General features: G+C 38.7%; 1 protein-coding gene across 7 annotated transcripts in view; it reads left to right on the top strand.

Annotated features, from left to right (window-relative positions):
- The window catches only part of FAM13A (family with sequence similarity 13 member A), a 286,461-nt gene that overhangs the window by 48,093 nt on the left and 221,078 nt on the right, over positions 1–17,290 (top strand). For 6 of the 7 annotated variants that reach the window (XM_074347120.1, XM_074347114.1, XM_074347139.1 and 3 more), the window contains exon 3: positions 3,790–3,999. The exons of the other annotated variant lie outside the window; for it this stretch is intronic. In XM_074347120.1, the coding sequence (XP_074203221.1) occupies positions 3,790–3,999 (210 nt within the window). The remainder of the gene's footprint in view (positions 1–3,789; positions 4,000–17,290) is intronic. 7 annotated transcript variants of the gene reach the window in all.

The raw sequence follows: 17,290 nt of genomic DNA, 5'->3' as shown, positions 1-17,290 counted from the left end.
GTCACACTTGGCTATTTAATGTATATGTAGATAGTTAACAACTTGATGTGAGGGAAACCTTTTATTATAAAGGAATTGTAAGACAGAAAGGGTTTATAAAGGCCTATATTAATGCCTTTTAAATGGATTTCGGACTTTTTTCTTTGAAAACCAATATGTGTGTATATTTTTTCTATTCAAAGAATAATCTTCTAAGTTACTAGTTATTTTAAAACAGTCTGCTGACAGTGTTACTGGGTTCCTTCTAGCTTAGCATGAAGATCCTGTGGGATCTTTACATAGTGTAGGATTCTCCACTCACCACCAGATGGCAGAATATGCTTACACATTGTCACTCCTTTTTGGGCCAGTGTGCCAATAAGAAAAATTCTGACTTCTGGCATGTTTAGTTTCTATTGATATATTCACACACTTATACACGTATTCATCAAATTTTGAAATAAATATTTCAACTGTACAAAAACGTAGCTGTCAATGTAGATGTTATTTTTGTCATTGCTGAACCAGTATTAAGTTGCTGTTCATGACAATTAACCTGTATCTCCTGAAGAGAAATATAACAGAATCTCAGAAATGTATGAGAGTAACTCCATAAAGCCTTTTAAATATCTCACCCCTCTGAACATTTCTGTTATAATCATTCCCTAAAAATTTAGAGGTCATATACTCTGGTAAGCCTCATGTGGGTATTGTACTATTATAAGTTCATAATGAGCTTTTAAAAACTGTACGGATTCTTTTTCCCAGAGGGTAATAGAGCCATGTCCGGGGGTTAAGTTCTCCTGATTTAAAATTACTAAGCGTCCTAAATGTTGCTTTGGCGAGATACTCCTAAGGGAAGAGAGTTGTGCAAATAAATGGGAACAGGAGCAGAAAAACATGGTTGAGAAGCACTGATTTCAGTGACTTCTATTTATAGCTTCTCTTCCTCTAGTAAAGTCCAGGGGGATCAGGAGCCTTGAAGACCAAAGCCAGCTCTTGGAGCTGGGGAGTTATTTTTGAATAACTGGAAGTATATTTATTTGAGGGAAGGGTCAAAAAACCTTATTGGAAGAGGGAACCTCAGGTCAAAGCTAGAAAAACACAGTGAAACCAGATCCAGGGGCATTTGCTGGGCCAAAAGCAGACTTGGGAGCTGGGTAGATACAAGGCTATGATGTAAAACTCTAAATCTGCAGGATTTGGGCCTTGGCCAGGAATGGGATTCTCTTTTATTGGGCGCTCTCCGCTTGATGCCAGTATGTGTTTCTGAAGTTACAGATGAAGCTTTGTAGAGTAGAGGAGACACCTTGAAAGCTTTAAAAATGACTAAGCTGAAGCCTCCCAGTAGTAGGTGATACTCTGCAGTATTAAAGGGAATGGCTTATCGTGTTAGTTATCTGTTGCTGGATAACAGATGACCCCAAAACACAGTAGATTAAGACAGCTTACTATCTCACAGCTTCTGTGGGTCAAGAATCTGGGCACAGCTTAGTTACGTCTTCTGTTATAAGGTCTCTTTTTAAGGCTGCAGTCGTATCAGCACTTGACTGGCTCATGCCCCTGGTTGTCTGCAGCATTCAGTTCCTTGTGGGCTGTTGACCTGAAGGTCTCAGTTATTCACTGGCTGTTGTCCAGATCCCACTCTCAGTTCCTTGCCACGTGGACCTTTTTATCAGGTAGCTGACAAAACAGCTGATTCATCAGAGTGAGCAAGCAAGAAGAGCGAGAGTGAGAAAGAGAACACAGAAGCGAGCAGAGTGGATGTCACAGTCTTTTATAACCTAATCCAAAAGTGAGATTAGAACCTAATCACATCATTTCACCATATTCTCTTGCTTGGAAGCAAGTCACTAGGTCCAGCTCACACTCAAAGGGGGAGGGGATTACACATGGGTGTGGATACAGAGGGATGTGGATCATTGGGGCCAGTTGAGAAGCTGCCTAGCACACATACTGACTGGTGTCTCCTCTGGTTACATGATGCCGTGGCCATACTGGTTGTTAAATATTTTTTAATATCATCTCTGGTTTCACAAAATGTTGTCAAAATTGGAGCTAAAATTCATGTCAATTTTTGTTACTCGTATTCTTCATAACCAACTAATACGTGTATGTAGAAGAACATGAACATCTTACCAGACTACAAACTCTGTGAGGATCCTAGTGTTTGAAGTTTTTTCTCATGGTTGATTTTTTTGTTTTAGGACCTAACATAATACTAGGTACTCACTAAATATTTGTTGAATTAAAGGGTTCATAAAATGTTTTATCAAATTACAAAGTAAAATGAATCAGCTCCCTTTTTTCTTTAGAAAGAGCAATACAATTAGGAGGAAAGAGAAAGGAGCAAAGGCTGATACGAACAGACACATCCCGTCTAAATAAGTCTAATAGGCTTCAGTACTTCCGTCACCCTCAAGTTCACCATTAGGATCTCAATAGGGGAGGGGCGGGTCGAGTGCTTGGGTTACTATTCCCTTAGATTGTTTCTCACACTGTCAAGGTTCCTCCACTCACGTGATGCTCTGTCTCCTCAAACCCAGCACAGTGGGCTGGAAATCATCTCTACCCTAAACCAGTCCCCCTTCCGCCTGCCCCGTGCCTCCTTTGCCTTGTCACTTACAGTGCTTTTTCTTGGGTTCCTAGTTTTCTAGGCATCAGAGTTACCTTTCAACCCTTCTTCCCTTATTTCCCTTTGGTACTAAGTTACCAACTCATCTTGATTCTCTCCTTTTCACTTCCCACCGTAACCTGTCTAATTGCCTTATAGTAGATTGCAGTCCCCCTAAGGCAAGCTCTCTGCCCTCTCCTTTCTTGACTTCTTAGCTAGCTAGGTCTTCCTTAAACCTCAATTATATTGTGTCTCCCCACCACCCCCACCCCACACACATACCCTTAATGCTCCAATGATAAATAATGATAAAGTTTTCACTCTTTGCCTTGACATGCATGGCCCTTTACTTACCATTTCTTCCAAAGATCACTCTTTGACCTTCAACACTCCATATTTTCATCTGCCTTCATATTTTTGTGCCGTCCAGTCTCTGCTTCTCAATTCATGTATTTGTTTCTCTTTGTAAGGGGTAGATCAAGGTTTTGTGAGTCCTGATGCTTAATCCTTTGGGGGCCCTCTTTGAGAAAAAGAACACAAAGTGAAGAATACAGAATTAGGGACAGAGCACTGGAAGGGGCCCTGAAGTTTACACTGCATTAGCTTCACAGTACATCAGCCCCAGCCTTTCGGTCTTGCCTACGCTTTAGCCAAGGATGATGCAGCCATCTCTGCTGACCCCAGCCAACATGAATATTCATAAATCTGTTGGCTAAAGACAAGGATTTTATCTTACACTACTTTATAGTCTCTGAGTCTTATACTTTGAATTTATCGATTACTAAAGAACTGTTACTTCTTTATCAAATTATTACAAAGGTAATCACATGTAATTAAGGAGTTTCTTATATATATGTTATTTTTTTTAAATAGTTGTTCTCAAAATGCTAAACTGCTCTTGGAGCCCAGAGTAAGTTTCTGTAATGTCTGTTCTACGTTGATATGTGTCCTAACCTTATTTTTAGAGGTCAGCTTTTATAACAATCATACAGTCTTTTTAGTGGATACATAGTAGATGTGAAAATTTATTATTCTAAGAAAACACTCTTCATAAATTGTGAAAGTCCTCCAGTGCTTGATAATTATTCGGAGAATCCTGTCCTGAGATTTATGGATTTTGGTGACTGTCCTTTAGAGTTTGGATCTGTCTGTGAGAGACCTGGGTTATTTTCGGTGCGCCTTCTTCGCTGTTCCAGGGCTCACCCAGGAAGGCCTGTTCAGGGTGAACGGCAACGTGAAGGTGGTGGAGCAGCTCCGAGGGAAGTTTGAGAGCGGAGTGCCGGTGCAGCTGGGGACGGACGGCGACGTGTGCTCTGCCGCCAGCCTGCTGAAGCTCTTCCTGAGGGAGCTGCCCGAGAGCGTGATCCCCGCCGCGCTCCAGCCTCGGCTCATCCAGCTCTTTCAGGGTGAGTGCAGTGGCTCCTGCCAGGAATCAAAGCAGTTTTACTCCTCAACTAAAACCAAGCTTTGAAATATTTGCGCTTTCTGCATAACCACCATCTTGCTGTTTTACTCCAGGTCCTCATCTTCTACCCTAAAATAATACTAAACTATTATGAAATACCATTATTAAATGTAATTTCTTAGACTGTTGGTATATGAATGTGTACATAACTAATATTGAAAAGCCCTGATGCTTTTGGGCCAGAGAAAATCTTTTCTGGCTACCATAGAAGTACTAACAATAAGGCATTACATTCTATGTAGGAAATATTAATTAACTGAATTGTGTTTGGTTAGTGACCTTTGAGACTGAAAAGTCACTGGTGTGCTTTCCTTTTCTTATAAGCAAGACTGAGTCCTAAAATAGTACTCGTTTTACATAATTAAAGTTAAAAGCTGATTTTTAAAGGTCCTTAAACATCTTTTTTCCATTGAGGTATAGTTGATTGCAACATTATATTAGTTTCAGGTGTAAACCATAGTGATTCAGAATGTTTATATAGTATATGCCATTTAAAGGTATCAAAATATTGGCTGTGTTCTCTGTGCTGTACAATATATCCTTGTAGTTTATTTATTTTATACATAATAGTTTGTACTTCTTAACCCCCTACCCTTACCTCTCTTACCCCTTCTCTCCCTTATCCTCACTGATAACCACTAGTATGTTCTCTAAATCTGAGTCTGTTTTTTTTTATTGTAGATACTCATTTGTTTTATTTTTTTTTTTAGATTCCACATATAGGTGACAAGACACATCCTCTGACATATTTCATTAAGCATAATACCCTCCAGGTCTGTCCACACTGTTGCAAATGGCAAATTTTCATTCTTTTTTGTGGCTGAGTAATATTCCATCTCTTTCTCTCTCTCTCTCTCTCTCTCTCTCTCTCCCTCTCTCTCTCTCTCTCTCTCTCTCTCTCTCTCTCTCTCTCTCTCTCTCTCTCTCTCTCCCCATCTCTCTTACACACACACACACACACATCTTCTTTATCCATTCATCTTTTGGTGGACACTTAGGTTACTTCCATGTCTTGGCAATTGTAAATAATGCCACTGTGAACATTGGAGTGTATGTATCTTTTTGAATTAATGTTTTCATCTTCTTCAGATATATATCCAAGAGTGGAATTGCTAGATCATATGGTAGTTCTAAGTTTTAATTTTTTGAGAAACTTTCATACTGTTTTCCATAGTGGCTGCATCAATTTGCATTCCCATCAACATTGTAGAAGGGTTTCCTTTTCTCCACATCCTCACCAACATTTGTTATTTGTGGGGTTTTTTTTGTCGTTGTTGTTATTATTGAAGAATAGTCAGTTACAATGTGTCAATTTCTGGTGTACAGCACAATGTTCCAGTCATGCATATATGTACATACTTGTTTTCATATTCTTTTTCATTAAAGGTTATTGCAAGATACTGAATATAGTTCCCTGTGCTATACAGAAGAAATTTGTTTTTTTAATCCATTTTTATATATAGTGGCTACCACTTATAAATCTCAAACTCCCAAATTTATCCCTTCCTATCCCTATCCCCTCCATAAGCATAAGATTGTTTACTGTGTCTGTGAGTCTGTTTATTTTGTAGATGAGTTCATTAGTGTCTCCTTTTTTTTCTTTTTTTAAGATTCCACATATGAATGATACCATATGATAGTTTTCATTCTCTTTCTGGCTTACTTCACTTAGGATGATGATCTCCAGGTCCATCATGTTGCTGTGAATGGCATTATTTTATTCTTTTTAATGGCCGAGTAGTATTCCATTGTATAAATATACCACAACTTCTTTAATCCATTCATCTGTCAATGGACTTTTAAGTTGCTTCCATATCTTGGCTATCATATATAGTGCTGCTGTGAACATTGGGGTGCATGTATCTTTTTGAATTAGAGTTCCCTCCGTATATATGCCAAGGAGTGGGATTGCTGGATCATATGGTAAGTCTATCTTTAGTTTTTTGAAGAATCTCCATACTGTTTTCCATAATGGCTGCACCAAACTGCATTCCCACCAGCAGTGTAGGAGGGTTCCCTTTTCTCCACAGCCTCTCCAGCACTTATCGTTTGTGGAGTTTTTAATGATGGCCGTTTTGACTGGTGTGAGATAATACCTCATCATAGTTTTGATTTGCATTTCTCTGATAATTAGCAATATTGAACATTTTTCATGTGCCTGTTGGCCATTTGCATGTCTTCATTGGAGAATTGCTTGTTTAGGTCTTCTGCACATTTTTGGATTGGGTTTTTTTTTTTTTTTAATTAAGTTGTACGAGCTGTTTACATATCCTGGAAATTAAACCTTTGTCAGTTGCATCAGTTGCAAATATTTTCTCCCATTCTTTAGATTGTCATTTTGTTTTGCTTATGATTTCCTTTGCTGTACAAAAAGCTTATAAGTTGAATTAAGTCCCGTTTGTTTATTTTTGCTCTTATTTCTATTGCCTGGGTAGACTGCCCTAGGAGAACATTGCTAGGATTTATGTCAGAGAATGTTTTGCCTATGTTTTCATCTAAGAAGTTTATCATGTCTTGTCTTATATTTAAGTCTTTAAGCCATTTTGAGTTTATTTTGGGATATGATGTGAAGGGAGTGTTCTAACTTCATTGACTTACATGTGGTTGTCCAGTTTTCCCAACACCAGTTGCTAAAGGGACTATTTTTTCTCCATTAGTATATTCTTTCCTCCTTTGGCAAAGATTAATTGACCATAGATCTGTTTATTTCTGGGCTCTCTATTCTGTTCCATTGATCCGTATGCCTATTTTTATGCCAGTACCATGCTGTTTTGATTACTGTATCTAGGTAGTATTGTCTGAAGTCTGGGAACATTATTCCTCCAGCTTCATTCTTTTTCTTCAGAATTGCATGGTCTTTTGTGATTCTATACAAATTTTAGGAGTATTGTTATTTGTGTTCTTTTTTCATTGACGTACAGTTATAACGTGTCAGTCTCTGGTGTACAGCACAATGTCCCTATTTGTGTTCTTTTTGACAAATAGCCATTCTGACAGGTGTTAGGCAGTATCTGATTGTGTTTTTCATTTGCATTTCTCTAATGATTAGTAATGTTGAGTGATGTCTGTAGGCCATCCATATGTCTTCTTTGGAAAAATGTCTTCTCAGATCTTTTGCCCATTTTTTAATCAGTTTGTTCATTTGTTTGACTCTGAGTTATATAAGCTGTTTATATATTTGGGATATTAAGCCCTTATCAGTTATTTGCAAGTATTTTCTCCCATTTAGTAGGCTGTCATTTCATTTTGTCAGTGGTTTTCTTTAATGTGCAAAAAGCTTTTAAGTTTAATTAGGTCTCATTTGTTTATTTTTGCTTTTGTTTCTTTTGCCTTAAGAGACATTCAAAAAATAACCTGCAATTTATGTCGGTGTTTTGCCTATGTTTTATTCTAGGAGTTTTACATTTAGATCTTTAATCAATTGGAGGATATAAAATATAACAGATTTCTGTATATTAATTTTGTATTCTGCAACTTTACGAGATCCATTGATGAGCTCTTGTAAAATTTTTGGTGATGTCTTTAGGATTTTCTATGTATAGCATCAAGTCATCTGCACATAGTGACAGCTTTACTTCCTCCTTTCCAGTTTGGATTCCTTTTATTTCTTTTTCTTGACTGATGGACTGGTTGCTGTGGCTAGGACTTCTAATACTACATTGAGTGAAAGTCGTGAAAGTGGGCATCCTTATCTTGTTCCTGATCTCGGAGGAGATGCTTTCAGCTTTCCCTGCTGAGTGTGATGTTAGTTGGGCTTATCCTGTATAGTCTTTGTTATGCTGAGATTCGTTTCTCCTGGGACGACTTTGTGGAGAGTTTTATCATAAATGGATGTTTGAATTTCATCAGAAGCTTTTTCTGCATCTACTGAGTTGATCATACAATTTTTATTCAGTTTGTTAATGTGGTATATCACATTGATTGTATTATGAAGTGATTTTAAATGAATCTTCATTTTTAAAGGTAATAACTTTAGGCAAGGTTGAAGTAGCACCAGGGAGAGCTCCCTGCCAACTCCTGTGCTTTGTCAAGGCTTGATGCAACTAATGTTCTTTTGTCTTCAGTAATTCAGATCTCTTCTGTCTGTACCTAGGGTGGGTCTTGATATTTTATAAAACACTTCAGCCTGTCATACTTGATCTTTTGTCCTGAAATGAAGAAGCACAATCTTCAACTTTCTAGGAACCTTCTGTGACTGACTAATGCTCCTTCTTTACCTCCAGGTGAATTTGGGACTTAGCCCAAATGCTCAGATGCTCTTAGCTTGGTAGGATCTGATGATCTCCTTGTGGGGGCTTTATTAATTGTCTATCTCAGAGATCTAACTATTTACTGAAGAAAGAAGAGAGACCCTGATGTGGCATCTTGATTATGGATCCATTAATAAAAATCATGGAAGTCAAGAGGGGAAGATTGTGGGGCCAAGATGAGGAGCTCATTTTAAATGAATAAAATGACCATCAGTGCTTAGTAGAGGGGTATCAAGGTTGAAGATGTGAACTTCATAGTCGTCTTTGTAGACTTATCAGTGTTCTTACATAGTATCCTGAGTGAGCATCCTTATGTTTGGACAATATTGTAGCTGTAAACAGATGACAACAAGCGAATTTTATATACCATTCATCAGGATTTAAGTGCTTGTTCTTAAGTAATTTTATTACCCACAGTAAAATTCATCATCTTGCCTTTGATGTATTTTCCTTTGTTTAAAGAAATATTTTTGTCAGACTAATACATCCATATGGTTTTATTTAAAAAATCAAATAAAATTGAACGATTTACATGGAAAACCCCTACTCACCCTCTGGCAGCCCTTATTTTCTTTCCCAGAGGAGATTAGTTTCACTGTTCTTTTGATATTGGCTTCCATTTGATAATGTAATGTTAAGCTTGATTTCTCACTTGCAAACAGTCTCTCATTGCTTCTGCTTATGAAATATGCAGAATTAGCTCTTTACATTGCTACTTATTCCAGTATTGTCACGTCACAGTTTTAGCTGAATTCATAGCTGTTTGCCTTGTTACGACTGTGTGGGGGTGTGACGTGTGTGAGATCTGTTGTCTGGAGTTAATATGTGTCTTAGGTTGTCGCTCACATAATTTTCTATAAGCCTGTCTGCAGTTTGTTTTGTTTTTCCAAATTGCTCCAACAAATCCACGTGTACCTTTTTTTCCCAAAAATATCAAATAATTTATTAATTCTTTATTTCTGCGGGGATTCCTGTTGGCCCTTTCACTTCTTTTCCCACCTGAGCCGCGGTAGTAGACGTCACTCAAGCCTCCTCCTCCAGTCTTCCTGGACCCGCCGTTTCCTGCCATCTCTTTTCATCTATTGTGCTGGATACTCAGCAGGTCCCTTCAACCTGGAAAATATTGTCTTTTGGTCTTGGAAATGTACCTGTGTTATCTTTCTTTTGTTGTTCCTTGAGATGTTTGATCGTTGTCTTTTAATTCTATTTTTTTGGGTGTGAAATTTAATCAACTTTATTTTCCAACCTTGTTTGTGTTTAAAATGGTAGCTTTCCAAGTTTAATATCCAGTATATTCATGCTCTTCCTTTTTCAAAGTATGTTGTTTTGTTTTATAGCATTCCAGTCTTACTCTTATCTTTCTGAGAGACAAATAAGGCTTTTGAGCATGGTTTTTTTTTGTTTTGTTTTCTTCTCCCTATATTCCTGTTCGTGGGATCTTTTTGTCTCTCTTTACTTAAACACATGAGGATCTTTGGCTGCTGTTATTTAAGAATGACATTTTGTATGTGGACCAGAGGGCTTGTCTACTGTACTTCACTTTAGGAGAATGAGGTAGTGGGGATAGAGGGGAATCTAGCTGTTTCATTTGGGTACACAAAATGTCAATATTTTTCTCTCCAGCTGTGGAGTCCCTCAAGACAGGAGTGGGAGGGAGGTGGGAAGTATGCTAATGGCCCCGTTATTTCTTAGCACATTTTCGCTAATCTTCACATTTTCAACTGTGTTCCTTACTCTGGCCCTTAGCTAGGTCAGATTGCAAGCATCCACTGATGCTACTCAGAGACGGCTGCTCCGCACGCTTGCCTGCCTGCCCACCTGCCTGCGCTCTCGCCTGGTTCGCCCTGGAGCGGACCGGCTTTCAAACAGTCTGTTTTCAGTCACTTCCATCCACTTCCAAATGACTTTGAAATTCCATCTCCTTCTGTCTTCTCTGCTGTTCTTTTTTTTTGCCCTGAGGTGCTGATACTTTTTAAACATGATTTTACTGCCATTTTACTGGGATCTGGGGAAGAATATGTGATCAGTCTGTCTCTTTAAATGGACATTTTCCTTTGTCTTCTGCCCCACCCCCCACCCCATACTTGATTTTAAATGGAACAGAAATTTATGATAGCAGCTGTGCAAACACTATGCGAGTTAAGTGCCTGTGAATTTCACCTTATGAGCATTTGATAATTTAGACAGCAACTGTTTTTCTTAAGAAACCAGCCTAATAATGGGACCATTTTAATCAGTACAATGCCTACTTGTAAAGAAATCTAATTTAATATACTGACTTGGGCTTGAGCCTTGTGCTATTTTTCTTCATTATGTGAGGAGTTCACCAGGTAAGTTTGAATTAAGGCTGTTTTTTAACCACCTGCATTGTTTGACGTTAGCTAAGTGGTCTTGCCTTGCACATTTTAAAGTACAGTGCAGATGCTGGCTGGTTATAATACTGGTTATTATAAGTCATCACTCCCTGGATAGGATGAGCTCCATAGGAAGCGGATGATATATTTCCTTATTGAGAAGTTCCTTTACTTTTGCAAGTATTCAACCCTCGCAGATTTCTATGAGAAACAGAATCATTACATTAAACTCCAAGTTTTAGCCCTTTCTGTTTTCAGTATGTGCCTTTTAGGGTTTCTATAAGCAAGGCCAAATATATGAATTATTCAGAATTAAAAGAATTAAACAATTAATTATAATTATATTAATATATATAATTAAAGGATTGCCATCTGCATATCTGCCCAAGCTGCCAGTCACTCAGATGTGTGAAACCTCCCTGGAATACACTGGAAATGTGGTGCCAGGAAACCAAGGCGTCTACACAAAACTTGATACATTTTGATGATATTCCAGTCGATTCTGTGTCCATCCAGATCCACGTGGCAGGAGAAAACCCCATTTGTGTTTAAAATTCCCCATGATCTCTAACATTGTAGATCCTGATAACTAGGTGATCTTTTGTTTGCTGAGTACCCATAAAAATATTTTCCTCACACTGGCCTTTGACACTGTGAGACAATATTAAGTAGTGAGTGGGATGACAAATTTGAAAGAGACGCCATGGCTGAGCAAGTTATTCTGCATTAGAACAGCTAGTCTTGAGGTATGTGTGTGTGTGTGTGTGTGTGTGTGTGTGTGTGTGTGTGTGTGTGTGTGTGTGTAAATTGGCTGAAATCCTTCATCTGCTGTTGTCTTTTCAGCTGTGTTCTCTTTATCCCTTACCTTTCAAAAATTCCTCTCATTTAGTGCGATATTAAGAGGAAAAGTAGATAAACTCATCTTTAACTGAAAGTTCTCTTCTGGCTTTTTCCCATACTTGATTTGAAAGCCAACCGAATTTCCTTGTAACAGTTTTATTGAGATGTAATTTACACATCATAAAATTGACCCTTTTCAAGTGCACAATTCAATGGTTTTTAGTATATTCCCAGAGGGCAACCATACCCACTATCCGGTTTTAGAACATTTTTATCGCTCCAAAAAGAAACTCCAAGCCCATTAGCATACACTCCCCTTTTCTCCCCCACCTCCGTCTTCACTCCTCCCAGCCCTAGGCAAACACTAACCTACTTCCTGTCTATAGATTTGCCTGTTAGTGACATTTCTTATAAATGGAATCACACAGCATGTCACTTCTGTGACTTCTTTTACTTAGCTTAAGTTTCAAGGTTCATCCATGTTGGGACATGTATCAGTACTTCATCCCCCTTTTATGGCTGGTTAATATTTTATTGTATGACTGGACTACATTGTATTTATCCACTCATCCATTGATGGACATCTGGGTTGTTTTCACTTGTTGACTGTTGTGAATAATGCTGCTGTGAACATTTATGTACAAGTTCTTTTATGGACATATGTGTTAATTTCTCTTGGGTATCTACTTAGGAGTGGAATTGCTGGGTCAAATGGTGACTTTAACATTTTTAAGGAACAGTTTTTAAAAGTAACTGTACTATTTTATGTTCTCATCAGCAATGAATGGAAATTTTTATTTCTCTGCATTTTTGTCTGTGTTTTTTATTTTCATTATCCTCATGGTACAGGCAATAGAGGTTTGTAATAGAAGGAAGATTATAGGCTTGAAGAGGAAAAAGAGAGACCCAGCAGCTCAAAGGCAAAGAAGATAATATCTGTTGGGGATTTGGGGGAATTAATTGTTGTGAACTGAGTGAAATCCTCAGTAAATTCCCTATTTTTCACTAATGCTTTTATGTGAGGAGAGTCTTGTTTAGATTAAGCTGAAAGAGGAAAAGAGAGAACAGCCAACAAATGAGTTATTTTAAAAAAAAGTAAAACAACTTATATCAATAGAATCAACTCACATAAAATAAATTTTGAAAATTTGTTTAAAGAATATCCGTTTGAAGGGATGCCAAATGATGAGTTTGCTAGCCACCTGCAGCTCTACCTGAACTCTGAAGCTGTGTTCTGAACACCTGCTTTGCTGAGCCCATGGACATAATCAGCTTTTACACTGAGTCCATAAATAATCTGAAGACTTAAGGCATAAGAAGAGACACCCCAAACAGTCTTTAACTCTGGGCTTAATAGTTTAAGTCATAGGACACCGACTCAGTCCAGTCACCTCAGAGCTGAACAGTAGTGTCAGCTGAACCAGTAGTGGGGGGCAGGTAGACTATTAGTAATATAATTTCCATGGAGACAACATACCTATGTACTTTGCCCACTTAATAGAGCACTAGATTTGTGGAGAAAGACAAGTTTTATTAGCTGAGCTATTGCCAATATCGTTGAAAATTAACATCGTTGTGGGAGGTTCCCTCTCCTTTATGCTGTGATGGTTTTCCCCATTCTCCTGTGTACGGACATTGCCAGATTATAAACAGGTTCTTCACCTGTTACATGCCTGTGTCTAGTATTATCCTAGCTGTGAGCTCCCAGTTTTGATATTTAGATAGACTATTTTGTGTGTTTTTTTATATGTTTATCTGTGTCTTTGTCCCCACTGATGAGCACTTAGCACTCAGTGAATGCCCACAGAAGAGATTTGCTGACCTCGTATTTAGGTATCATCTGGAGTTAGCTTTTTGCTATAGGACTGAAATGTGTAAAGTATGACCTAAGTCTTTGTTCTCCTGGTGGCCTTTGCCTTTGCTTTTTCTCTAACGTGCAGGTTCATTCTGGGAGCGGGAGTGTCTGTGTAGATACTGGCTAATTTAGCAGTAAACACACCCCTGCATCTTGAAGAAGCTAATCACAATGATAAGATTTGTAGTTTTACCAATAACATTTTAGAATAGACTGTCATTTATTAAATTTTATTAGTCACTTTATCATCCTGCCCTTTGAGAAATTTGTTCGAGGCCTTTGAGAACTTTGTCATGGGCAAGGGTTGTGAGAGCTGTAAAAACAGAAGCTTTCCTTTTACATGGAAAACTGCCAATTCTATGAATCATAAGATGTAATTATGTACGTGAGCTGCTCGTCACTCTAAAGTGGTTCCCCTCCTGGGGAATGAAATGCAGAGGGTAAATCCTAGTGTAACCCAGGGTAGCTGGCATTTTATGATTACTTTTTCCATTCTTCTGCTAATGTATATTTAGAAAGAATTATAACTCATATTTTGATTATTACTACATATTTGATAAAACCTTTTTGTGCCCAAACATTCTTGTAGGCTTTTATTAAAATGTTGTTCCCCACATACACCCCAGGACCTTATTATAAATGAATGAAGGTTCCCACCCCCTACTATTCACTGATTTTGCTGGTTTATTTGTTGATTCAGGCAACGTTTCTTAAGTATTTACATGTCTGAGGCAGTGTGCTAGGTGCTGTGTAATAATGATATTAATAACAGCTAACTTTGTTGGAGAACACTGATCAAAATCACCTGCTCTGAGGTCAGACTGCCCACATTTGTGTTGCAGTTCGGCTCCTTGGAGGCTGTGTGAACATGGACAAGTTAGTTAATTAGTCTGTTTCAGCCTAGTCATCTCTAACTGGGGATGCATTAGATTCCTATTGCTGCTATGACAGATGACCACAAATTTAGTGGCTTAAAACATCACATACACACACTATTTCATTGCTCTGGGAGAGGTGTGTAGCTCGGCTGTTTTGTCTCCTTCAGGTCTTACAAGGTCAAAACCCCGGTGTCCATTCGCCTGGGTTTTTGCTGCCTCTAGTCTCATTCAGGTCATTGGTTTCAGTTCCATGTGGTTGTGGGGCCATGGTCCTTTGTCTCCCTGTTGGCTTATCAGCTTCTGGAGGCTGTCCACGTTCTCAGGCTTGTGACCTCTCTCCATTTTCAGAGTCAGCAGCAGCTCACAGTTCCATCGGATAGATTAGCAAATTTTCATAAACCCTTGTGTGAGGCTTCATGAGGAAATAAAAAATGACTTCAATAAATCTGGCGCCATGAAGCTAAATATTTTGGTTCTTTTAATGACTGACCTTCTCGTGGCCCTGAGAGAGATAGTCATAGAGATTAGCATTTGGCCAGTTGCTTTATTTTTTTTCTCCCTGAGGCTAAGATTGTATGTAGTCGTACAGTATAACTTTATGGCACTGAAAAGTCAAAGCACTGGGATAAATGTCCAGGTTAGAATTAGGTGCCATCCTGTGATACAGGGCCAGCCGGGCTGATTACAATCACAATCTCTTTTTAATGAGGGCAAATACTTGTTGCATGGTTCAGTATTTGTTACCTCATCTGGAACAAACGTTTTTATGGTATAATCTTCTCCAACTGCTGAACAGGTTTACCTGTAGACCACGCATAGTGTGTGCTAGTTGTTGGTTTGCATTTTAGCTTGAAAAATGGGTCGAATTTAGCTAACAATGAATGAAATCTTTCAAGAAACTTGAATAATTTGAAGTGGCGCTTTTCAGTAATGGAGAAAGTTCATTCTTGTCCTAGGAAAAGATTGATGTTAAAGAAAATGATGACTATCTCAATTATTAACCATTGTTCATCCTCAAAGTTTGCTTAAGCCTTTTGGACTGATGAATTATACATATTCTAATTTTTATTCTAGTTTAATTCTAGAAATAACTGCAAGTTTGTAACAGTTAAAATATTTCAGTACATCTGGAGAGGTGCATTTCACTTCTGGTTCTGAGGCCTTTCTGTGGAATTTTATTCTGAGTATCCTTCCTCTCTGATCACTAAATATCCATTTTCTTATTTAAATGCTCTCTGTAATCCAGTTCCTACATAACACTCTGACCCAGCTAGTTCTGTAAATGGAATAAATTATTCCACAGTACTTTCAGATGTATTTGAGATACAGATGTCTCTTTATTCCTATACTCTTATGTCTATCTTGGTGTCTTAAAAGTGTCTTAATTGTGTATCAAACTGTTAAAACTATTCCTTGATCATTTTTTATATGCAAGGCATTGAGGGGATTTAAAAGATGTTTAAAACTCAACCTCTAACTCTGAAAGAGCTTACATTGGCCAGTTTGCGGATTTTGTTTTTAAACTTTAACTGCCTCCAAACATCCAATGCCTTCTCTTTTTATTTCCTTTTTTTAAAATTTTTTTGGTGTGGGAGGATGTTAATTAGGTTTACTTATTAATTTTTTGATGGAGGTTCTGGGGATTGAACCCAGGACCTCGTGAATGCCAAGCATGTGCTCTACCACTGAGCTATTCCCTCCCCCAAATGCATTTTCAATGAGGCCTTCTTGACAAGTCTTACTTATAATTGCAATCACCACCCCTCACCCTGGCTAGTGCTCCCAATTTCCTCTACCTCTGTTACTGTATTTATTGTTTAATGTCTCACCCACTAAAATACAAGCTCCACTAAGGCAGGGATTTCTGTTCTGTTTAGTGATGTATCCTTAGTGCTTAGAGCTGTGCCTGGCGTAGAGTAGTCACTCAGTAACTACGTGTGGAATGATTGAATGAATATTCCACGCACAAATTCTTCATATGTAAAACAAACAAGATACATTCAAATTCTATCCAGAATCTGCCCATGTGTCACCATCTCACTGCTGTCAACTTGGTCTAGGTCAACTGGCCTGTCTCTTCTGGGACTGTTTCAGTGGTCCCCCACCTATAATCTCCCTGCTTTCAACCGTGCCTCCCATAGTCTGGATTCAGTGCAACAGCCAGAGTGGTCCTTTCAAGTCTCCCCACCGCTCAAAACCCTTAATTGGTTGGAGAGTGTGGGAAACCAAGGCTTGTAAGACTGTAATGATCTGCCCTGTTCCCCCCGCCCCACTGTCTCCTGATTTCATTTCCGGCCACTCTCCCCCACCACCACTTGGCCCCAGACTTACTTAGGACCCTAGCACCTGCTGTTTCCACTGCCCAGCATGCACTTCCCGCTTTCCTTCGGCTCTGCTCAGTTGTCCCTCAGCAGAGAGGCCTTCCTGACCTTCACAAGGTCGACACGATAAGTACCTTATTAAGAGGCTTTCTCCGACATCCCTCTTCTCCTGCTTTGTGTTTCCTCACAGCGCTGATGTTACCACTTCACATATGTCTTAGGAATTTATTATTTTCTGTCTCCTCCCAAAGAGAACGCTTGATAAAAGCATGAGGTTAGTTCGGTTCAGTGCTATATCCCTAGTTTAGTGTCCAGCACAAAGAAAGCAGGTGATAAGTATCACACATACTGTGTGGTAAGTATACATTATGAATAAATGCGCCTGAGATAGAAGCACCGCTGGCTCTTATTTATGATGTGAGACCTTGAGGGAGACATTGTCATAACCAATACAAATGCAAGAACATGAATGAAGATGGCGGTGTTTAACATATTTAGGTATCAGGAAATCTAAAAATACGTAAGCAATAATAAAGTAATTATGAACTTTGTTTCTAGAAAACATCAAAAGGGCATCTTAGGCCCATGGGCACTCACACTCCCCCACTCAGTGCTACACAGGGCATTCTTCCCCAGGCCCCCTCAAAGGGTGTGGAGCAGTTATTAATCTTACATGCAGGATGGCTGCAGGCAGGCAATAATGGTGATATTTACCAGGTATCTCTGGAAATACA

The sequence above is a fragment of the Camelus bactrianus genome, chromosome 2 (assembly GCF_048773025.1).
Source record: "Camelus bactrianus isolate YW-2024 breed Bactrian camel chromosome 2, ASM4877302v1, whole genome shotgun sequence".
NCBI classification, from domain to species: domain Eukaryota; kingdom Metazoa; phylum Chordata; class Mammalia; order Artiodactyla; family Camelidae; genus Camelus; species Camelus bactrianus.
This window is presented reverse-complemented; position numbering and strand designations above follow the sequence as displayed.